The following is a 25,474-nucleotide window of genomic DNA, read 5'->3' on the forward strand; positions in this document are numbered from 1 at the left end:
GCATGTTCAGAGATTGAAGTAATATTCTGTCACTTTTGTATTGTAATATGTTTTTGTAGAGCATTTTTTTTTTTTTTTTGGCTCTGCTCATTCAAGTTTTAAACATATGATCAAAGAATACAAAAATACTTTGCAGTCTACTAAATTCTCCAATTTAGCTTGTAATCAATGAGAACGAATATGCTTAGTATTCAAGCATTGCAATAAACCAAGATTCATGACGACTAAAGCAAACGCAAAATTTGAACTACCTCCGATGTAGTTTGTAAAACACAAAGGATCTTAAAATGCTGAGAACAGACAAGTTTCAAATTAACCAATAAATCGATTTTCAGAGTTCAAATGTATAAGAATTTTCCAGAGTTTCTGACCCAAATTTACCAGCATGCTAGCTAATGCAGGGGAATATGAAATATTTTTCTATCATCTTCCAGAGTTTATTTCTATTACTTTTTCATATAAGCCTGTAACTAGATCCTGTGTCGAATAAACAAAGTGTTGCTTGGTTGGCTAGTTCTCCTGCTTCAACTTGCTTCTTGTGGGGGGGTAGCAGGCTGCAAATTACTTCTAGTAGTATGCCAGAGTTATTGTTGGTTAAAGGGAAAAAATTATTATTTTCCTGTGAAATCATAAATAGTGTGACCCTTACTGTTTATTTTGTAAAGAAATTATAATCTTTTACTGTAGTAAAATATATTATCTCATTATTGAATATTAACAAAAGACAGACATTTTAAAAAAAATCAGTAATTTTCTCTCTCTCTCTGCAATCATGTCTTCAAAATAACATGTTTCCTTTAATAAAATATTTGTTTGTATTTAAAGGTTTTGCACACTCACTTAAAAACAGAAGGAAATTTCTGAATATCTGGTACGAGCTCATCATAGGACTAATTTTTTTTTTCTGAAGTAAGTGAACGATAATCATCAAAACCATAAAACCATTCAACGATGTTGACTCCTGAAATAATAACTCTGAATTAATGACAAAATAAACTACTATTTTGCAAAACATTCAGATACAGTGAAAACCCTTCTCTGACCTGATTAGGCCTGGAAGCAAACCAGTCAGAAAAAATTGCATTCATCCATGGAGGTTGGAATCGCCGTGATTACATGCATACAATACAGAGATATTTCAGCTAAAAACACCCCTGCAAACCAATTTTTCAGCTCATAAATATTTTTTTCCAGTTTCTTCAATTTCAGCAAACGAGTACAAATTTGGCTAATGAATATTTTTGTTGATATGGACGCAAGCGCTAACATTCTTCATGAAAAAATGGTCTCAGATAGCGGATGTATTACTGCAGGAATGTTTATGGAATTTGTCAGGTGTGTACCAGTGATTCCCCAAAAATTTAGTCTCCCATGACTCCTTTGCCAACATGCGTCCATTGTTGCCCTGAATATTGTCACAAAGAATTGTCTCAAGAGCCAAACAGGCACACATCAATATGACCAACTTGCCAGGAGCCATGGGCACACCGAGATCTCTGGTCTCTTTGGTATCAGTTTCCCTCACAGAGAGCAACAGACCTACAATGGAACAAACATTCAATCAGCTATAATACTCAGAAATCTGTTCAGATTTTCTCGGAACATTGACGAAATGATGAACCATTATAAAGGAATAACCATGTCTGAAACACATTGTCTGGGAACCACAGTAACACAAACATTTCAAAAGTCATTGTTCAGACTTATGAACCATTGTTACCCAATAGTTTTTTTTTCCACTTTGGGCATTTGCCCAGCTCTGACAAACTTTTAAAGTATCATATCATTCGAGGTATCATATCAGGTAGAGACCTGTTTGATATACACAAAATGTGACAATGATCGGTCTAAAATTATAGATTTGAATAAAGAACATATGCACAGACACACACACAGGAAATTAATTATAAATTGTATTAATTATTGCCTTTGTAATTATTATATTGAGATTCTCATTATAAGTCAGCCATACTCGACTGGCTTATAATGAGAATCTCAATGTAATAATTGATTTTCAGGTAATTGTCACAGCTAATGTTACAAAAAACAATAGCTTATAACGAGAAGTCTGTTATAATGAAATTTTTTCCCATGATTGTGAGCTGTCCGCGAGTTATAACACTTTATCAAAAACAATTTTTTTAAATTAAAATGGAATACAGGATATGAAGTTATTATTATTTTTTTCAAACCGCGCACAACTCAGGTCAATCGCCATAGGCAATTTACTACCTAGTGAGTTGTGCCGGAAGTGTAAGTGTGGGTGTACTTAACAGTCTGAGTGCGTATCTAGTGTTGTGTATGATTTTTCAGTGCCGCCATCTATATCTCAGAAGTGAAGTGAGTGATGTGTAGTGACTGAATATTTGTACTGTTTGTAGGACTGTTGCTCTCTGTGGCGAAACTTTTTAACGGGGAGATCGGCTCGCATTTGCGCCTCGAAGTTGGGAACCACAGAAAACCAACTTCAGCCGACCACCACTGTGGCGACGGTGGGGCTCGAACCCGGATCCCTGCGATGCGAGTCCGTCACTATGACCACTCGACCACCACAGCGGCAATATGAAGTTAAATGTGATTTAATTAATATGATCATGAATTTATGAAGACCTTTGCACCAATCAAAACACATAAGTTTACATCAATTTTATCTGCGGCTCTCAAAAACTGGTAATTCCCACTTTCATAGGGCTAACAAAATTATGAATAATTCTTAGCAAAACCTGATCCGCAAGTGGAGAAGTTTGTGCCCCAATGAATTTCAATATCAAGGAATGTGATTTTTGGGGGACGATTCAGGAAAAAGGTCCCTTTAAGGAGGGTAAGGTAAGAGAAGTTATACTGTGCATTCAAAATTGGTAGCAACAGTTTCACAAAGAAAATTAAAGAATTGATGACAGCAGAGATTCATATCATTTGAGAAACTTTAATTTAAATCGACAAAAGAATGTGAGGTGAGATTTTTCCCCAATTCAATTCGGAAGGGTGCAAGAAAAGTACTTAAAGTGAAATAATAAGTATGGTGATACTCCATACAGATCTTACATTCAGGAGACCTCTCTGCCTACTCCAAATTTTAGCCAAAATGACTGCATCTTTTACATTCTGGGAAGAGATGTTATCTCGCAAGACTTTTGTCAACTCCAACATCATGAGATCAGCCAATATGGTAGAATTGTAAAATGGGGTAGGCATCAAATCATCTTCATCATCCTTTTCTACTGAAAAAAATGACATAGTCAAAATATATATATACAGAGTGATCATCAAATAAATCTACCAATATCTAAGCCCCAAGTGACCACACAAAATTGACGCATGTGAATGAAATCCAAGATATATGGTTCCTGAAATGGTACCTGTAGCATGATATACGTTGGCACTAGACTAGGACAAAGAAACATGTGGAAACAACCAACACAGATCACTTTCTGCTACAAGAAGTCATCTATCAAGGGGTTAGAACACCAACTCCATGGTAAATTCCTCTTTCTTTACTGGGTACTGTGCTGATCCCTTAGCCATAGGCACATACAGTATTTTCTCAAGGGGGTTTAATTTTTTTCCCTTTTTGGAGGGTTACATTCTTTCTTGCAGAATAACACTATAATCACAGCTAAGGAGGGGGTTTTAACCCTCCCTTTGCGTACGCCAATGCCCTTAGCAATGCATAAAGTCGAGTATTACATTTGAATTTCTAAATTTTGTTGCTGTGACCTTTACTACAAGAGCCATGGTTTTTTTTTTTTTTTCTCTTCATTCTCAAGTGCATACTTTGAACCATCTATATCTTGAATCTCATTTGCGTTAGTTGATTTTTGTGGTCATTAGGTGTTTGTATATTGGCAAAGTTATTTTAATGACTACTCTGTACTTAAAGTTGAATAACAAGTGATTTCAGGTAACTCAATAAGGTTTGAATAAGGCATGCATACTACTTGGAAGAAAAATAAAACAATTTTCTAGTTGTCATGGTAAACTCCAACTGATGGCTGGGATCTGTCATGTTCTAGGTATACTTTTTATGATATTTTGTGCTATAAAAAACGTTTGCAATTCAATTGACTTTTGATTTAATGGGCACAATTTTCACCCTTATTAGTTCCTTAAATCAAAGATTCACTACAACCATATTTATCAATCCTCCCAGGATCAAAATCATGCAAGTGAAGTAATGGTGCAGTGGCATTAAAATAAGAAGACAAAATTTTGTAACAGTACTTTTACTTGCCTTTATGGTGGTAAAAGGAGGAAAATCGGACATTATTCAATCCTGGATGAAATCTTGATTTCCCTTGTTTCACAAAACCTGCTTCTGGGCACGGCAGCAAACGAATGGTGAAACTCTTACCGTTCAGTTCTAGAAATGAAAGAAAATTATGTATGAGATTATTCTTGATCCAAGAAAAAAACAGGCTAAAAAATGTTAATGAGAGAAAATTTTCCAATCCTGCAAAGGTAGGACAAAGGGGACGACCCTCTCCCCGGTTCTCCAAAAAATGTATATTATTAGTATAGGTGGCTGGTGAAACGTTTTCAAATAAATGAAGTGGCCTACGCTCTTCAGAAAATTGAACACCCTTGCTTTAGAGGGAAGCAAAAAACAGGGATAAAATTACCAAATTTTGCAGTGGAAGGTGTGGCAAAATCATAGTTGCCCCCCAACCCCTAGAAATCGTAGTTACAGCCCTGAGAAAGTGTTTTGAAATTCTTTGTACAAACATTAGAGCAAAATACAACCCAACTAGACAGGCATAATCGCACTGTAATACATGCAGACGTGCCAACTTTTGAAATCCAGAAATCTGGAGATTCTCACTACATAAACTATGCCCGGATCTGCCCCTGCTTACATCTATAGCTCACAGGTACAGTATGTACAATAAGTAGCTGTGCTGTCAAAACGACTGCTTCTGTCATTTTAGCGTTAAACTACCAAACTCAAATTGTATTCAAGAATTCATATTAATTCCACCTGGGCTGAAGCAAATCTCAGAATACCACAGCACAAAAGGTGCTTTCAACTTACCATTGAATCCAAGGAGATCAAATATTTTGAGAACAAGCATGAACATGACCATCCCATTGGACTGGGACATCATGGACTTGGCCATGACACCATTTAATTGCATTTAACATTCATTGAGGGTGCCTAAGTAGTGGTGGGGGAAACCTAAGATTTTCATGATGGTTCTGCGCTGCAAATGATCTTCCTCATTCTCTTTCATGAAACTTGCTGGGTTCGAAACCCACTTGATTGACTGAACATGAAACACTTGATTGACTGACTTCAGCATGGTCACTTCTAGGTAATAGTAATAGTGGATTTAATTAATTAAAAACAAACATTGAAATGCTACATATTTCCCTCACTTGCATTGGGCATTTTCCATCACCTCCACAGGAACCAGCGTCTCTCCAGAAAAACATGAGGTTTGTTTCTTTCAGCCACAAAGACATTCCTTTTCCTTTCCTTCTAAATTCTTGCATCCCATCATGCCTCAACCTCACACACTCAGCTCAAACCTCACACACTTTGAGCTGTTTGAATATAAGCCCAAGTTGCAGGGCATTCCAATCTATGTGCAGCTAAATTATGAAAAAAATTTCTACTTACTGTTCGACTTGATAAGAAGAGCAGGCTTCAGTGCACACTCATCTTGGTAAGCGTATTCAATTTTCTTAACAAAGTGTTCATCCTTCAAATATTTGGCAATGTATGCCAAATAAAGAGCTCGCTTATGGTGGTATATTTGGTTGAGATGGTCTCCTTTGCGCCAACATTCCTACAATAAATCAATAGATTTCTTTGCAGAATTTGCAAGTAAAAAAAATAATTGTACTCTAACTATTAAATTGCTTCTGTCATTGATAGACAAAGAGCTTAGTAGGCTGGCCAACAGAAAGTCAGATAGTCCGTATTCCTAGGAATTTCCACCCGATTGGCTGCAGTCAACTTGGTAGGCTTTCTTTCTTTCAAACCGAATGCAACTCTGGTGTATCATCATTTATGTGGCAAAGTTGGGAACCACAGAAAACCAACTTCACCCGACCACCATTGTACTGTTGGTGGGGTAACTCAAAGGACATTTTTTTTTCTTTTTCAATCCGAGCACAACTCAGGTCAACTGCCATGGGCAATTTACTATCTAGTAAGTTGTATGGGAAGTGTAAGTATGTGTACCTAACAGTCTGAGTGTATGTCTAGTTTTGTGTCTGATTTTTCAGTGCTGCCATCAATATTTCAGAAGTGAAGTGTAATGACTGAATACTTGTACTGTTTGTAGGCCTGTTGCTCTCTGTTGTGAGACTTTTTAACCACGGTTGCAACAGTGGGGTTTGAACCCACGTGCTCACAATGAGAGTCCGTGACTATGACCACTCGTCCACCAGGCTGCTGAATAGCTAATTTATGATTTGTAATTAATAAAAAAAAAGTAGGGAATTTTTCCTCTTGCACTAGTGTATAAATGTATTGCTGGCTATTTGCACAAATTGAGAGTAAACCATTGAAAGTATCCATTGCTAAGTAAATTTGAAAATTTACTTAGCAATGGATGAAATACACTCATGTCCATAAATTAAGGATAATTCAGAATCACATGGAAATCGAAATCTAAAGTAAAAATTTCACCTGTAGAATTATCACACACATCTGCAAGAATGATATGCAAATTTCAGGATGATGCCGATAGTACATCACAATGACAAGAGTGTAAGAGGGGGGTATATAAGGAATGGTGGCAAAGAAGTGAAATTGTTCACAAGAGTTCTGTAAGGCGCTCAGTGGCATAAGCGAATAGTTATGACACAGAGGACGCATGTGGATGATTTTTTACGCGGTAGAATTATCGGCCGCCTGGAATGTGGGCGTACTTAGATGGAAGTATCCAAGGAACTTGGAATTGCCCAAAGTGTCATCTCTAGGCTTTGGCAACGATTCCAAGATAACGGAAATGTCAGTAGACGTTACAGTACAGGTCGCCCCCGAGTTACACTGGGCTCGTGTGATGTTTTCCGACGAGTCCAGGTTTAGCTTGCAGTCTGATTCACGTCGGACTTTCATATGGAGAACGCCAGGTACCCATTACCACCAAGACAACATCATTGAACGACACCGTTACGTTTCTCAATTAAAATACTACTACCACCACTACTAAACCAGACATGCACCTCATCTATATTCCTCTGCGAAACTTCTAACGAAATGGTACATGTTGGAATGTGTATATATGTATAGTGAACTTTCCGTGAAATTTGTTTCTATGTAACGCTTGTTATGTGTAGTGCTGCCATCTGCAATCAATTTTTTAAACTGAGTTTTTTTCTCAACACATAGTGAGTGAAGTGTCATGAATGAATAATCGCAATGTTGTAAGCCTGTTGCTCTTTGCGGTGAGACTTTTTAACGGAGAGATTGGCTTGCATTCGTGCCTTGAAGTTGGGAACTGCAGAAAACCAACTACGGCCAATCACCACTGTGGCAACGGTGGGGTTTGAACCAGGATCCTTGCAATGCGAGTCCATCACTATGACCACATGACCACCACAGTGGCTCATTTAAAATACTGCATATCCTTTTTTTTTATGTGTTTACAAACAACATGTACTCTATTTGCTGATGCACCAAACCGTCAAAAGTATTTAGGGGGGTGTCCTCCCTCCAATACCTCTTTTGCCCAGGGCCCCCATCAAGTCAAAGTCAAGAATTTTGCATAATGACCATCAACGCAAATGCTGATTAACACCAAGAACTTCGAAGAACAAAAAGTATAGAACTATATAGTGTTGCAAACTGTGACAGCATTTTGGAGATTGGGGAGGCAACAAACTTTTTCCAGGGAAATTCTTTCTGTGAGTGAATTACAATTTTTTCTTCTAAAAACAGGAAAAACATGTATTTTTGATAATTAAAATGTAAATTTGGGGTGCCTTATGTGAAAATATAAAAATTTAAAAGGTTTTTTTAAATTTTTTTCAAAAAACAACACATTTATTCATCCTGGCTGAACTAACAAAATCTGTGCACGACGATGAATGGAATTTAACACCCGTGATAATGAAATAAGCAAATATATTGATGCTGAATTAAAAACAACAGAAAATTAACACATTTGAATGTATGGAAATGAAAGATTTATGCCCAATAAATTTGAATTAAAATTGAATTCTCTTACCAGAGGTATGATCACACCAAGGTCAATCACACGATGATTTGAATGCAGAGTATCTATCACGTAGCTTCCTGTTTCAAACACATCTTTTGGAGGAAGAAATTTGAAGAGAGCATTTTTAACACGACAATGGCGAATGATGGGAACTTTGATGTCATTCCTAAGCCATGATCTATCATTAATCTAGAATTTAAATAAACGTCTCTCATAAATACTTGTATGAGTGGGAGGAAAAACAAACAGTGACTGCAAATACTTTTGACAAATCCCAGGTTGCCATAACATACACAGCAAAAGCATTATATAGTACATTGCCAACTAAAAAATTAATGTATGGGTGTACAGTAGAACCTCACTATAACAGATTTTGCTTATAACAGATAGCTATAAAAATTGTAAATTTTTTTAATTTTTATCTGACGTGTTCAAAACTTGTTTTAAGTATTTAAAAAAATATCAACTTGTTTAAAAAACATTTCCCAGCAAGTGATTAAACATTGGTTGTTGTTTTGCCTTGATGTGCTGCATAACTCATATTGTTTGCCAGCCATAAAAATTAAGGTCAATGCAGTACACATCTTTTTCAATTCGACCTATGTTGAAGACTATTTAATTTGACATACAATGAACACTTTTTGTAGCTAACTACTGTAATTTCATTGATGTACAATTTCATAACCTTTGTTATAAAGACTTTCATTATAATGAACATCCTTCAGTTTCAATTAGTCTATTACAATGAGGTTCTACTGCAGTGGTTCTCAAACTTTTGTCACCTGCGGCTATCTTGACCAATTCATAGTTCATCTATCTCTAGCTCTTTGCGATGCCCCTGATGAATATTGGTGACGTCCCCAAGAAGCCGCAATGCACACTTTGAGAAATACTGTTCTGCTGTATATATATATATATATATATATATATATATATATATATACACACCATTGCCTGAAATGTGTGATTACTGAATTGACATCTGAGGATAACATCAAATTATTAGAATTTATGTCAGCACGTCCACCAACATAGGAAGGAGTTAACAGGTTTTGGAATTTTAAATTACCATTTTTCTCTAAGAAAAAAAATGCTCGGCTTGTAGGAAATTCAGCCAGCACCTGAATTTCTACAATATGTATCAAGCTTCGATGATCACTGTATGCCACCTTAAGACATACTCCAAGATATTTTCAGGTCAAACTGTTTCCTGTCTTATTGACAGATTTTAGCATTCATACTTACGTAAGTAACTTACACAATGCGACATATTAATGCAAAAAATATTCTGACACCACTGTTATTCCATGTCTGCAGTAATAAGAGGTCAATGCATAAATTTTATATGTTATAGCGTAATATCATATACAAATTGGCAACTGTATCTTCATAGCATCATATACAACAAGAAGTATCAGGGACAGAACTGGGAGGGGCAAGTTCGAGAAAGCTACTACTAGGACTACCACTACTTGACTATACATGCACCTAGTACACATTCCTCTATTGAATTTCTAATGAATCAGCATATGCCAAAATGTGTGTTCTGTGTACATGAGTGGCCCTAATGTATTTATGTTGTCAAGTTGACTTGTTTTGTGTTTATGTTGCCATCTGTCTTAAATTCTCTGAAGCAAAGATGGAAATACTTGACTTGTTTTGTGTTTATGTTGCCATCTGTCTTAAATTCTCTGAAGCAAAGATGGAAATACTTGACTTGTTTTGTGTTTATGTTGCCATCTGTCTTAAATTCTCTGAAGCAAAGATGGAAATACTTGACTTGTTTTGTGTTTATGTTGCCATCTGTCTTAAATTCTCTGAAGCAAAGATGGAAATACTTGACTTGTTTTGTGTTTATGTTGCCATCTGTCTTAAATTCTCTGAAGCAAAGATGGAAATACTTGAATTTTTCATGCTATGCCAGTATCATGTTGTAGGTCAACCTGCTCGCATTTGCGCCTCAAAGCTGGAAAATTGCAGAAAACCAACTTCAGCCGACCACCACTGTGCCGTCAATGGGGGTTCAAATCTGTGTCCTCAGGACGAGAGTCCAGAACGACTGCACAACAGCTGAAAGTTTTAGGGGAAACAAAAATATCAAGTTTTACAAATGAGAAGGAAGAGAAAGTGGCCAAATTATGTTCCTCTCTCCTGCACAATAAAAATATTACTGACCCTAGTTACAGCCCCCAATCAATATAAATACATTTAAACATTTTCTAACACTAGTAGCATCCAGTCATCACATTTCTGTAAAAAAAGTTAATTTTTTAATTAGACTGGAAATTTAAAAAAATGAATGACCAGAGATGACACAACATTAATATTTACCTCATACCACTCTGGTGATGGTGGGAGACTTTGAATACAAGACTTGACAGTTTTGATCCAGTTCTGAAGTTCTGGAGGAATCTTCAGTTTCACTTCTGACATCAGTTCATCTATCTGCAAGAATGGGCATGATGCGCTTATATAAAGTGGTCATAATGCACTTTTATGAAAACAAAAATTTTCTGACAGCTTAAAAAACACATAAATAAATCACACTAATGATACAATCTTCAATATAAGAAGATTCTGAGTTGGACCGCCAAGAACTTTGATTTTAGAAATGTTTGATCAACATCTGTGATTGATATTATCAGTAGAGATGTGAGCAGTCATTGATTTGATCTCAGCTTTTCATGTTTTGGCAAGCCATCTCATCAATACTGGTGAAAAAAACAAGTATGTTATCCACAGGGTCTGCAACTTTGTTTCTTTGCAATCGTTCTGACAGCAAATTTGTACGAGTTCAGAGTTTAACAATAGCCAGCACCCTTGTGGCACCAATCTAATCTTCCTTAAGTATCATGTATGCAATGGCAACAATACTGGCTGGGTCAAAATTATAATCACTGTCATCCATCCTTGTTGCTGTCCTTCACATCCTGATTCTTTACTGAAGATCTGATGTTCTCCTAATCACACAATGAGCATAATTAAAGTGACACAGAGTGCAACCTTCACACTCAGAGGTTGAATCGCTCCACTGATGTAGCTTGTGTTTGTGTGTGCTTGCTGATTATTTGCACCTGCTATGGTGTTTATAGGATATTCAGAGTGTTCAGAACTTACAACAACAGGGACTTGGGGTGCATATCAAAATATTTTTATTTCTTTGGTGCTAATTTTAAAAAGCTTTAAAACATTGTCAAAATTAAATTAATAAACTAATTATTATTTTTTATATCAATTCTCAGTCGTTTTTGTGTATCTCTTTCTCAGTTGTATTACAGCACCAAATAAAAGCCTGGGTCGTAACACAATGAGGTTGTTACAGGAGTACATGCAACTAATTCAATATGATTTATAGTCTTATGCATTTTGACTCAATTGTAATATATTGTCCAATATTACAAATCTGGAGAAAGTGCTAAATTTTATAGCAATCAAATATGAACAACAAAAAATACTTCAAAGCATATGCCAGGGGTGCAGAATCTCTGGCCAGCAAGAGATTTTCTGGGAAAAATGTATTCATACACTCACAACACACAATCTTGACAGTTTCCTCAAGAAAAAATATAGTAAATAGAGATCCCAGTGTGGAAAAATATGGTACATCGTTAATTAAAGCCCAGAAAGATTGTCAAGAGTAAGAAAATTTACCATTTCTCACTGAATAATTACCAGAGTAGAGAGATGAAATGCTATTGGATTAGAATCAAAAATGCCTGTGGATTAAAACATGTGAAACACGAAATGAGCATTTAGTTGACAAGTATGAAAGTCCCATTTACAATTTATTGATCATAGTTAGTCACAATTATAATTTGAATCGCGTTATGAGAAAATTATCTCAAACATTGATTTCAGTAGTTATCTTCATTGAAAATAAGGACATTTTCACACAAAAAACGTCGAAACGGCTAAAACTATGAGAACAGATAAGAATGGATTAAAATTCAGGTCATGTAATCACTCTGTATTTTACCGTTTTTGACCCGCAAGAGTAGCTCAGTGAGTAAAGTGCTTTATGAGGTACTAATTTCATGATGTCTGCATCATGTGTTGAATGGCGAACTTCAATGGGAGAAACAATAACAACATAAACATATGAACATGGTCCATCAACATCACCTATCATCAAACTAGTCAGCAGATGATTCAGAAATTATGAAATTCTATTAGTTCAGGAGAATAAGCATGTAGTGTACCTATGAAACAGCAATGTGTGCCATGATCGAGCTAAAACACCTGGATGATTGAACATTGACTTGGACCAGTACTACCATGTGATGCAGACATGACATTTATCTGTCATTATATTCCTACACAACTCCAACTTGTGATGCCCAATGCACATTGCATGGAGTGAAGGGATTGCCAGGAATGGAACTTTGGACAGCAAGTCTAGACAAGTTAGGGACGCTACAATAATAATTTAGATTTTTAGATTATGTGATTCATGATAATTATTTCGTTGAATTATACAGCTGTGTAGGAAGGCATTTTGTAACTATGTTACACATATTTATATTTAAAAAATACATATATCTATTTAATAAAATTCCAGACACACCTATCTTTTGGAAAAGCTTCGAAATCTCCTTGAGATTGGAAGCAGGGTATGTCCAGTCCATCAATGTTTGTATCATATGTGTTTCATGTACAAGTGATGCCATCTGTCTTCCATATTGGAGATGATAGTAGCAGATGGCTGAGTGTGTGGATTTATGTAAGTATCAAAGGCCTGTAGTTTCTATTGCAATGTTACAACTCAAAATTAATAAACATATGGAAGTACTATATGTACAACCTACCACACACCAAAAGTACATTTTCATCTTTCAGGTAATGTCAGTTGCTATTAGGCGGATTCACATCTACAGACACTCACCGTGTCGTGTCAGACACAGCAACCATTCTTTAACATAAAAATACCTGTCTGTCACGATACGATAGATATGTTCATTGGTTTTATGTTAAAGAATCTTTGCCATGACTGACACGACAATGGTGTGTGTGTCTATAGATGTGGATCCATCCTAATACAATTGAAACAGGACAGACTTCAGACAACAACCAATGTTTCACTTGTTTTCATATACAGTCGGCCCCCCGTATTCGTGGGGGTAACGTTCCGGGGATGACCGCGAATACGGAAATCCCCGAATAACAGAAACCATAGGTTTTTTTTTGTATATCTCGTTTAGTGAACATCATGAGAGAGAGCAGGGTGATGCAGAGGTAAAAAGAAATGTCAAAGAGGGTGCAGCAATTGTTGGCAATGTTTTCTGAAAGAATGTTGTGATTTATGTTTCCCATTTTTTCTTTTTCATATCATCAAGTATGTTGACAAGGCTTCCTCTACTAATTTTTCTGCATGTGAAGAAGCATGTGAATAGAGGGATATATGTTATGAAAATAATCTATTGCTGATTTGAGCTTGCGAAGCGCTTCCGCTATGTTACTTGTGGTTGACCTTGTCTTCTACTTCTTCATCTTGATCTTCATCTCGTGCAGCTTCAGTTTCAGGACCAGTTAGCTGCATTAATTCCTCCTCGGTCAATCCAGTATCAAAAGAACTTTGAATAGCATGTATTCACTCTCAAGGCACCTCCTGACTTCCGGAACGAAACACTGTTTGAACCAATCCAGGAAAAGTGTTTTCATAGTCCAAGCCTTTTTGTTGTTCGTCCAAAATACTGGGAGCTTTGGCTTATCCTTCCCTTCAATGCTCATGGATTCGCAGATTTGAAAATTATAGTGGGCTTTATCATGTATCCATACCCATTTTTGCGCAAAACAACATAGTAAGTCTATCTCTACTTGCCTTAAAACCAGGAGCTCGCTTTTTTCTCTTGCTTAACTTCTTTGCAGCGTTTTCTTCCAAAATAATGTAGTTTCGTTAGCGTTAAACACCTGCTGATGTGCATAACCCTTCTCTTCAATAATTTTCTACAAAGTCTTCAGAAATTTTCTAGCTGTCTCCTGGTCAGCAGAGGCTTGATCGCCAGTAATTTTTGTATTGCGTGATCCGAATTGTTTCTTAAACCTATGAAACAACCTTTACTTGCATAAAATTCTGATGAAATAGATGTTTCACCAGCCTTTTCCTTATGGAAGAGTGTAAATTTTCGCCTTTTCTGTTATAATATTACAATCAATTGGAATACCTTTTTATATCAGTCTTGTATCCACAAAAAACGGCATTTTCTGTACGAGAAACACGTGGATCCCGTAGGTGCTGCAAAGTTTTGACTGCCACAGGTGCAGCTACAGCCACAGCTGAACGAATTTCAGATTCCTTTTCTTGATGCATTTCACCATAGATTCGTTGATTTCGTAATGGCGGACCACAGCAGGTATTGACTTACTTTCACCAAGCATAGTTTTCGTCAATATATCCAATTTTTCTTATAAAGTTTTCACTTTTATTAGTCTTTTCAAAGCATTATCAGTAGCATTAGAAGAATGATCCATCCTAAACAAACACAGCTCAAATTTTGTAAACATGTGAAACACGTGTTTACAAATCGTCATTCACGTGTAAAACACGTGAATGACGATTGCTGAGTGTTGTCAAAAAAAAATTAATTCCAATGAGGGAAAAAAAACCGCGAATATGGGGGGCCGACTGTAAATGACAATCACATATGATTTCGCTTTGATATAAAAACCACCTGATAAAACCGTTCATTTTTTAGCTGAAAAAGATGGGGGGAGGGGGGTCGTTATAACGAGCATTGACTGCACCTACTTAATTTGAACAATTCGTACAAGTTCAATTACAATTCTCAAATGGAAAATCTAATCATGACAGACAGCAATTACCTGAAGACGAAACAAACTTGAATGGAATAAAGCTTCGGCTTCTTTCAAGTTGTTCAACTCATCAACAGTCGGTGGTTTATAGAGCTCATTTCGTTTCAATTTCTTGGACAGATGTTTCGGATTGGCAGGAGTGTCTGAAACTCTCTTCAAAGATTCCTGTTCTTCCCTCTCCGGTTCTTCTGCTATTCCTTCATCAGAACAGTTCGATGCTGCTGAGTTCTGATCTTCTTCCTCCTAAACCATTCAAATAAAAAAATTTACAAACAAGAATCAAGCATTGACATTATTTTTTCACTCATTTAATCACATGACAGTCACTTTACTTCAAGCATTGCATTAGTTGGCATGCAATAAAATTCGAACACCAAATTTTTAAATACTGGAGCGTAGTTCTTTTCAAGCATGCTGGGAAAAGCGAGGTTCATCAAGGATCGCTGAACACATTCAAAAGGCTAACATCAAATTATGTATGGAAAATAAACTTAATAAACGAACGCTCATTTTCAATTTTTTAATATGCTTTTGCCACTTACTTCACAAAATTGATAAAAACAATTGAGCATTCACTTACAAGATGAGATACTAGAGACCTTTTTACCCTATACTGATGTACACAATCAACTTCAGCTGGCATATCGCACTGGTATAACCTGGTCCGGTTCGTAGTTGTACCTATCCAATTTATGATTTGATCAGCTCATTTCTGTGTCTGATACATGCAGATGAAAAAGATCATCTAAAATGCCCAGACAGTGCAATTTGATGAAAAGAGCTGTGCATCGAAAGAAAGCGCACTCTGAAAACACTCTTTTTTTATGCATTTTATAACAACTGATTTTTTTTTATTTCACCTGAAATGATTCAAAAACTTCAAGAAAGAGAAGTGAAGGTACACCTAGAAAAAAAAGATAGATTAATTCTGATGATGGTTAGTATTAAAACTGAGCTCATGATGCTGTTTTATGTTAGCATGTGCACCCATATCAACTGAAATGTTCATTGGCAGAGGCAGAAAAATCACAAAATAATCTTTGTTAATCACTGTAATAGAATGCTTTGTTGTATCACTGTAATAGAATGCTTTGTTGTATCACTGTAATAGAATGCTTTGTTGTATCACTGTAATAGAATGCTTTGTTGTATCACTGTAATAGAATGCTTTGTTGTATCACTGTAATAGAATGCTTTGTTGTATCACTGTATTAGAATTGTATAAAAAGACAAGTTTCAATTATTAGAATTTGTACGAATTGTGGATCACATAGACTCTGTGCATCGCCATCTAGTGCAAGGCTTGTCAAATCAAAAAACAAAAAACGTAGACACCAAGAAAACTTAATAGCAATCAAGCCTTTCTTCTCCCATTTAAACGTAATCTAAAATAATCTGTAATTTGACTTGACCGGGACCTGAGAACTCCTGTTATGGCTAGCACTTATGCTGACATAATATTCAACAATTTTGTGCTGTCCTCAGACTCAAATTCAACTATGATGGAAAGAACAGGTGCAGTATAGTCTAGATTGCTAAAACGGACATAATGTGGTGCTGGGTTGCTGTATCTTCTCTAGATCTTCTACCCTCTCTTTCTGGATTTTAGAATCAGCTATTCCAGATGACACTAGTATCACAGGCTTTTGAAATGGCCTCCTTTGTGTAATATTTCAAATAGCCATCACATTTCATTGTTGTGTTCTAGAGCGTCAGTAGGATTATTGTCTGGTCAGGTGTATCATTCTTATACATATATATTCTCATATCGGTTTGTTATTTAAAAGAGTCCGAATTTTTTTTATACAGAGAATAATTATCTGTACTACTATCTACAATCTTATTGTTGGTTTTCGCTTTTATGTCTTCTATGCAGGTGATTTTTTTTTCCCGGCATCTGTATCATCAGTTACTGCACAAGCTTTGACAATTTTTCAGCAGGCCATCGGATGTGTTTGGCACCAGAAAAAAAATCTCCAAGGGGAATCTAAATTATACTGCAGCAGTTCTGCACCTGGGATTTGCCACACCCAGAGAAGATATAGTAGTCGGTCATCTTAAGCTATTAGCTAAGTCAGACTGTCCTGTTCAGTATATACAGTCGATGTTTGATTTTGCAAACCTCCAATTTACGAACTAATTTTCTGGTCATAAACAATGCACTATTCCTTTAAACGTCTTTCCTATTTACAAATTATTATATTTCACATCCTTACAGGTTTGCAAACATAAGTGGTGACTGTATGGTTCTAAAGGAAAGAAAGGCAAAAAATAAGGGTGTGTACCCATATCACCAATCTTTTCAGCAAGAAACTGCTAATCAGAACGAAAAACATGTACGTATGATCATGACTGCACAATTATCGTGGATTATTGCACAGATTATAACACTGGTAAAACATTTATCAATTCAAAAAAAAAATTTCATGAAATATAACAGTGTTTTGGATAAGTTAAGAGTTTACCTGATCACTCATATTTCCATTCATCTGCAACAAGTACGGGGATACAATTATCTGAAATTGAAGTGAAGAAATATATTACAAAATATAATGAACTAGCTATAATACCCGGCGCTGTCAGGGTTTTCTTCAATTACTGGGAGGATTGAAAAAATTACAAACCATTATAAAGGAACATAATACTGGTAGCATTAGGTACGTATGATCACACACACACACACGACAAGCCTTTCTTTCTTTCTTTCAAACTAAGTAAAACACCGGTCTATCACCATCTATGGGCGATTTACTACCTAGTGAGTTGTGCCAGAAGTGTAACTGTGTCTACCTAATGGTCTGAGTGCGTATGTAGTGCTGTGTTTTGATTTTTCAGTGCTACTAAATCCCACATGTCCTTGTCCATATTCCTCAGCAGAATTTCTAGCGAATTGGTACATGTTGGAATGTGCATGTCTGTATTGTGAACCTAACACGAGAAGCTTGTTTCTGTGCAATGCTTGTTATAGTATTATATTTTTTGAACTACGAGTGAAGTGCAATTTTTGAAGATTTTATCATTGTAGGCCTGCTACTCTCTGCAGCAAGACTTTTTAATGGGGAGATCGGCTTGCATTGGCACCTTGAAGTTGGATTTTTCAGTGCTGCTGCTACTACTACTAAACGATACATCTACCTCGTCCATATTCCTCTGTGGAACCTCTAACGAATTGATGCATGTTGGAATGTACGTGTAGTGAAACCTGGTGTGAAGTTTGTTTCTGTGTAACGCTTGGTTTTTCAGTGCTGCCATCTATATTTCAGAAGTGAAGTGTTATGATTGAATTACATTTGTACTGTTTGTAGGTCTGTTGCTCTCTGTGGCGAGATCATTTTTAGATTCGTAATGTATAAAATTATGGCATAGTTTGATGTTTAATAGGCTTTTTCTTAGCTTTTCTCTAATTTCCGGCATTTTCACTTATCCGACGTTTCGCCGGCCCGCTTATCTGGGATAAGCGAGACTCTGCTGTATATATTTTCAAAGATGGGTTTAGACCGGAAGGTGTTAAATGAAACACCCCCAAAAAACAAAGAATATCAGTGTTTGAAAACACTTACCCGTTTGTTAGGACCTTTCACTACTTATATCATTAAATTGCTATATTTTTTTTCCCACGTGTTTTTGAAAATTTGTGAAAACTTCCAACCTGAAATGATGATGACGGCTGTGACTGATTTAAAAATTTCAAGCATCTTCTATGATCGCTTTAAATCTTAATTATAGAGATAAGTTAATTTTTAAGAATATTAAATCCATTAAAATGATTGTTTCTGTCGAAACTTTTACGAATTTGAATTTATAAAAGAAGTTTTGTTTTTAAACTATTTTTTTAGTGCCATCTCCCAACTCGCTTATCCAGTGTTCTCCTTATTGGTAACTGAGCTTGATACAGTAAACAACATGGAGGAGTCGTAAACAATATCGCGTTGTTTGAATATTTTCTACATTTATAATCTTGGAGAATTTTATTTTCACGTTAGTTTAATATTTTTAAAGTTTATATAATGGCGTTGATGAATATTTCACTCCGAAGTAGTACTTTAGGGGCACTGAGGGTCGCCTTTGATCGGAGATGCGGCTTTGCGAAAACAGTTTTAGGTGAGAATTCAGCATTGATCATTTCTACTTTTAAGCTCGTCGATAGGCGGTAAACCCCCCTCCCCTCTCCCCATGTAGACTAAGAATTTTCACGGGCCTGGCTAAGATTTCCATAAGCGGGGTCGCGCCAGATTTGGCGACTGTTTTATGTCGCCAACTGATTACCTTAGCACTGTAGCTCTCAAAATTTTTCATGTCTAAGATTCCGTAAGCGTGGTTGCGCCAAATTTGGAGATTTCTAACTTCGCCAAGGTTTTTGCTCCTTAGCAAAATATAATTTTTTGTGCTTGACAGACATCTTCAGTATCTTGAAAATCAAGATGCCTGACAAAAAAAAAACAAAAAAAAAACAGATTCAGCATTTTTTTTCGGCAAGCTAGAATTCTAGAACCAATAACTATGCTCTCATCCGTTAAAAATTGAAAAATTCCAAAGTGAAGGATGCCCAATGGCGAACAGCGTTTCGGCCTAAATAAGGTGCCATTCAAGTATCACGTAAGCAAATTTTTAGCCATTTTTGACCCCCTCCCCCCTTGTCAGCAAAATGCTGACCCCCCTCCCTCCCCTGTGTCAGCAAAATCTCGTCATCAGCTCTGCCCCTCTGAATCCTAACTCATAATGACGTAAGCATTATCCAACCTCCCCGCCTCTCCCCTTGTCATCAAAAGTCAGCAAATCAGAAACCTCCCCCCCCCCATCGATGATGACGTAATACTTGAACGGCCCCTAAGCTTCATTGTTGCCGAACACGATAACGAGACTTACGCCGCTGGTGATAACAAAAAATGCAAATGATGCTAACATAGATAAATAATAGCATGTTAACGCTTGAAAAACATTGGGGCGGGGTGGCGATGAAAAATTTTGAAGAGCCAAAGCGTCAAGGTTAATCAATTAGCTATGAAAAATTATCGCCAAATTTGGCAGAACCCAGCTTATGGAATCTTGACCTTTTTCATTGGTATCATCACAGTAATGTTTTTTCAAGCTAATGTGCTACCCTTATCTTATTTTTTTGTGCCATTTTTATTTCTTATTTTCACTAGCGTCTTATGTCTCATTATATCGTGTTCGTCATTATTGAAATATAATGAGCCAAAGCCCTGTTTGCCATCATGTTTCCTTTGCTTGGAAATATTTCAGTTTTTTTTTTATATATGAGCATTCTGAGCTCATCTATAAAAATCTAGTCTGAGGAGTTTTTGACAGAATTTGGTGCGATATTTACAAAAAATATATAATTTCTCGCCCGAAATGTTCCACTAGCATGGTTTCAAACAGCAACTGCACCAAGAAACTTGGTTGGTGTTGGATTGCCAGAATAAGAATTCGAAGCCCAAATGTGATGGGTCAGTGAATCCTGTAGCCAATACTTTCTTCATTGGTTCCAGATTTCCTCCTCACAATGTACTAGTTTGCCAAAAAAAATTACTGCCAAATTGATTTTCACGATGTTGCAGATTTTGGGCGAGCAAAAACTCCAGGTCGCGGCAGAATTTGAAATCACCAAATGTGGCACAACCTAGCTTATACTGTAGAATCTTAGTTTTGGCCCCTCTATAGTGCATTTATAATGTATAGGGCAGCCCGTATGCCAGTTTTTCGGTGGTTCTTTTTCTGTCAACTTTGAGGCACGAATGGCAGACGATCTCCCCTTGAAAGGTCTTTCCACAGAGAGCAACAGGCCTACAAAAAGTACAAATATTCAATCATTGCACTTGTTTCATCTCCGAAATATAGATGGCAGCACTGAAAAATCAGATAACACTAGATACACACTCAAACTGTTTGGTACACACTTCTGGCACTACTCACTAGGTAGTAAATTGCCCATGGTGATAAACGCAGTGTTGTCTTAATGCATGGGTCTACCCGGGCACCTCAAGAGAAGTGGGGCCTCAGAAAAATCACTTGGCCCAGGAGCTCATGATGTTCTTAAAACTGTCCTAGATAGACCTTAGTTGCGCTCAGTTTGAAAGAAAGAGAAAAAAGCCATTATACACCAGATGCAAGGCTCGGTACTAAAACAGTATCAGGGCTCAAGGGCGTACCCAGGATCTGAACTAGAGGGGGCAACTCATGAAACTAAATTCATACGTCTGTGCTGTGTGCCAATTGTTACACTTTAATTTCTTTTCTAAGGGGGCAGCTGCCCCTCGCTGGGTACGCTCATGGCAGGACCTCCAAATTTTTTTTAGGGAATTATCAGAAAATTAAAACTTAGAACCTAAAGGTGCCTACACATGTTACTGCAATCTTGATAAGCGCATGCATGTGCAAAATATTTTGTGCAAGCATGCTTGAGAGTGTGTGTGAGAATTCTTTTGCACGAGTATCGTAGTTGTACAAGCAGCTTGAGCGAATTTGATATTACATGCTTGTTCAAGCCCTGTTTTTGCAGGCATAACCATATATACAAGGATGACGTCACTCTCCACTACCATACAAAGGTTTTAACAACTGGCTGTTGCGAAGATATATTTTGGAAAGAGAAAAAATTCAACTGCCCCTGCAGGGAATCAAATCCACGTCCTTTCACTCTCCGGGTGAACGCCCTAGACCACTAGACTACAGCTGCACCGAATCTCTCAATCTGCTTGTCGATGTGAAGTCATCCTTGTATAAGTCGCCTTCTGGTGGCAGCATCAGCAGTTGTGAGCTTGGCCAGAGTCTGGTCTGGCCGTCCATGTACGGTCCCTTTCAGTGTACACAAGCTCCAAGGAAAGATTGAGAGATTCTGTGCCTCTGTATTCTAGTGGTCTAGTAGGGCGTTCACCCAGAAAGTGAAAGGACATGGGTTCAATTCCCTGCAGGGGCAGTTGAATTTTCTCTCTTTCCAAAATATATCTTCGCAACAGCCAGTCGTTAAAACCTTCGTATAACCATATATGTATATATATATATGTATGCGGGTTTGGTGTTGGTGTTTGTTGAAAGATGTTCTTGAAGATTGTTTAGTTATGAATTGTTTAAGTAAATTTAATATTAATTCACAAATATCAATGCAGACGAAATGTAATGTCTCTCACCAGATTGCTCACTCATAAACTCACTCACCCACCCACGCACTCCCTTTTTCTCTAAATTGCTCACTGACTTGCACACCCACTCGTGCTCATTTTCTCATTCGTCTTATTCACTCACTCATTTCGCTCACTTAATCAATCAATCAATTGCTCGCTGACTTGGTCATTCACTTTCTTATTCATTCATTTTCTCATTTAGGGGCAGTTTAAGTATTACATCAGCAGATTTTTAGTCATTTTTGACCCCCCCACCCATTAGCAACATTTCGTCAGTTCTGCCCCCCCCCCCCCCAACGCATATTGGGTTTTTTGATGCAAAATATATATATATATATATATTTTTTTTTTAATTAAAATTTTGGATGTTAATACCTTTATATGTTACCAGCTGTTTCGCTCGCGTGAATTTGGTAATCCAAAAATTATTTTTTGAAACCACTGACCCTCTAAATTTTGAGAAATCCCTTCTTAGCAAGTCTTCCCATCATAAAATGAAGATACTGACAAAATTTCATATTATATAGTTTCAGCGGTTTTCACTCCGCGTGATTTCTCTACATAGCATTTCGACCTCCAGGGTCGAATTTTGAAAAACCTTCTTAGAGTGAGTCTTTATGTCATGAAATAAAAGTACTGATCAAATTTCATAAATATAGCTTCACTGGTTTTGGTTAGGCGTGATTTCTCTGTACAACCTTTGGACCCCTTTAGGGGTGGAATTTTGAAAAACTCTTTACAGCCGTTCAAGTATTATGTCATCATCGATGGGGGGGGGGGGGGGGGGGGGTTCCGATTTGCTGACTTTTTATGACAGGGGGGTTGGATAATGCTTACGTCATCAAACATACCTTTATAAAAGTATGAAATATTCTTAATGGCATCTTACTCGGTGCACCATAAACGAAACACCTTTCGATAGTTTGTGGGCACTTGGTGCTCTGGAAATGCGTACCGGCTGCTTAAGTGCTCTGGAACTGTGCCTCGCATCACTCAAGTGATCCGTAATTATATGCCGCGGATCAGTTAAATCCACTTAAGTGCTCTAAAACTACGTCACATGTCACTCAAGGGATCTCAAAATGTGTCACGGATCGCTTAAGTGTTTTGGAACTGTGTCCCGGGTCATTTAATTGATCTGAAAATGTGCCACGGGCTGTTTAAATGTTCTGGAATTGTACCACGGGACACTTAACCGATCTGTAAATGTTCCGCTTATTTCATTTTTACAAAAATAGGTTTGAGGAGGACAGGCCGCATCAGATAACCCACAGGGCCATATTTGGTCCGCGGGCCAAGGGCCTTTATGCGATTTATCATTATATGGATAGATTATAATAACAGAAATTGATTATAATAACATATAAATGTATTTTCTTCCAATTTCAAATTTAAAAAAAATATTTGTTTGCATTAAAAAATAACTTTTTGATCGTGGGAGGGGGCAAGAGCCCCCCTATGTCCCCCTCCCTCCCCCCGTGTACGTCTCTGATTCCACCAATATGCGTAAGGATTCAGAGGGGCAGAGCTGATGACGAAATTTTGCTGACGGGGGGGAAGGGGTAAAAAATTACTAAAAATTTGCTTACGTAATACTTGAACGGCCCCTTTCTTAGGAAGTTTTTACTTCATAAAACAAAACTCTGACCAAATTTCATATTCATAACTCCAGTGGTTTTGGCTCAGCGATGATGAATAAGTGAATCAGGACATGTCATTATATATATATAGATTATATCATGCATTTCTGTTAATTTCAGTGCTGTTTAAAGACTAAGAATGCTAGATTTCTTACTTTTTTATTATTTACTAGAATAATGAAAGATTATAAAGAAAAAATATTTTTCGCTTGATTAAAACAAAATTTTCTAGCATAATTTTCAATTGTTAAAGTTTTTCCAGGTTTTCCTCCGTTTACTTTATAATTTAAAGAACTTTTTTCCTTTAGCAGTGCGGCACTCATCAAAATTATTTTCACTGTTCAGTTCTACTTGTAATTACCACTACAATTTTCATATGTTTAGATCCATAAGTGTTCGAAACTGTGATTTTTTTGGTTGTCCACCTTATATATAAATTCAGAATTAATCAAAGAAATAATTCCAGCACCTACAATAATACGGGAATGACCAGAGAGCGAGCATTAGAGTCCACACAAAAGAGTAAGTTAGAGATGTAGGCTTATCGGTCAAGAAAACCGGACTAGAATTAGAGAAGGGCAGCGAAATTGGTGTATCCCACAGATGGGAAAACCATAAATATCCACTTCTGTCGGTGATTATTATTATTTTTTTCATGATTGTATGTTCAGGGTTTGGACAAGAACTGAATCACCATTTATGCAAGTATATGTGTGTATTCATAATATTGTTCCATAGGTGCAGGGACAAAAGGTAAAATTCTACCTGGAGCTTTGCAGAAGAAGCGCCTACCGGTTGAAACAGATATCAATAAGCTGGTCAATTATTGCTGCGGGGCCAATATATACAAGGAAGGCGAGGATATCAAACTCGGAGAGGACAGTGAGTACCCAGAGTGGCTCTGGTCTCTCCGCCTTGGACCAGAACCGCCTCTCGAAGAACTTGATCCAAACACCAGGGAGTACTGGGAGCGTCTCTTCGAGTTGAACAAAATACGTAAACTCCGCTTGATGGAGACGAGAACTAAGAGAAAGATGTTCGTCAATGTCGGCGACAAGAGGATCAAGTTCAAGGAATTGAGGCTGAGGGCGCTGGCATCTAGGTGCGATCCAGGTTATAACGAACCTCCATCTTTCGACAAGGAGCGATGGAGAATCGTATGAGTACATTGTATAGAATGAGGAAGGGTGAAGAGAGATATAGTTTGTAGTCATTTCCTCGAAATAAATTGTTCAATCGAATTGTCGAGTAATGTTTTTTCATGTAGCATGTGCTGAAAAAAATACATACACGCCGATTTAGCTTTGGTAGTAATCAAGGGCGTAGAGAGGGGGGGGGGACTTGGGGGGGTCTCCAATAACTACTACTTCTTCACCAAACACCAACTCTGGCCATATCGCTATAGTGCAATTTACTGCCATTAGTGAGATGGGTTGGAAGTGAAGGCGCTGTCTATCGGTGGTCGCCTCGAGTTCGTTAGGGAAAATATCTTATCGATATCCTCCCTTGGGTTCGGACCCTGACAACAACCTTCACGATGGTAGACGAGCATCTTACCACCATGCCACTCGGGCACGAACTTGGGGGGTCTGGTCCCCCCCCCCCCGAAATGTGAGAAAATGACCGAAAAAAGGGAAAAAGATGGCCAAATCCATTGTTCTGTCACTTTGCCCCCCCCCCCCGAACGAAATTTCTGCCTACGCCCCTGGTAGTAATAACATTCTGATGCGCT

General features: G+C 37.3%; 2 protein-coding genes across 2 annotated transcripts in view; one reads left to right on the forward strand and one right to left on the reverse strand.

Moving 5' to 3' along the window:
* Mat89Ba (nucleolar protein 6 Mat89Ba) overlaps window positions 1–18,653 on the reverse strand; it is a 45,867-nt gene extending 27,214 nt beyond the window's left edge. The window contains exons 1-9 of the mRNA XM_089247615.1: window positions 18,539–18,653; window positions 17,444–17,494; window positions 14,988–15,221; window positions 10,500–10,613; window positions 8,178–8,357; window positions 5,618–5,786; window positions 4,232–4,360; window positions 3,046–3,218; window positions 841–961 (exon numbers count right to left, since the gene is read on the reverse strand). Of these exons, the coding sequence (XP_089103741.1) occupies window positions 841–961; window positions 3,046–3,218; window positions 4,232–4,360; window positions 5,618–5,786; window positions 8,178–8,357; window positions 10,500–10,613; window positions 14,988–15,221; window positions 17,444–17,467 (1,144 nt within the window). The 5' untranslated portion in view covers window positions 17,468–17,494; window positions 18,539–18,653. The remainder of the gene's footprint in view (window positions 1–840; window positions 962–3,045; window positions 3,219–4,231; window positions 4,361–5,617; window positions 5,787–8,177; window positions 8,358–10,499; window positions 10,614–14,987; window positions 15,222–17,443; window positions 17,495–18,538) is intronic.
* Window positions 18,654–18,860: 207 nt separating this feature from the next.
* On the forward strand, window positions 18,861–24,983 carry mRpL54 (mitochondrial ribosomal protein L54). The gene is made up of 2 exons (XM_089247618.1): window positions 18,861–19,079; window positions 24,481–24,983. Exons 1-2 carry the CDS (start codon window positions 18,986–18,988, stop codon window positions 24,903–24,905), a joined length of 519 nt encoding a protein of 172 aa, XP_089103744.1. The 5' UTR covers window positions 18,861–18,985; the 3' UTR covers window positions 24,906–24,983.
* Window positions 24,984–25,474: the final 491 nt, after the last annotated feature.

This window comes from Pholcus phalangioides, unplaced genomic scaffold (assembly GCF_987345545.1).
Source record: "Pholcus phalangioides strain wild (caught in Gottingen) unplaced genomic scaffold, Ppha-v1.0 ptg000018l_1, whole genome shotgun sequence".
NCBI classification, from domain to species: Eukaryota; Metazoa; Arthropoda; class Arachnida; order Araneae; family Pholcidae; genus Pholcus; species Pholcus phalangioides.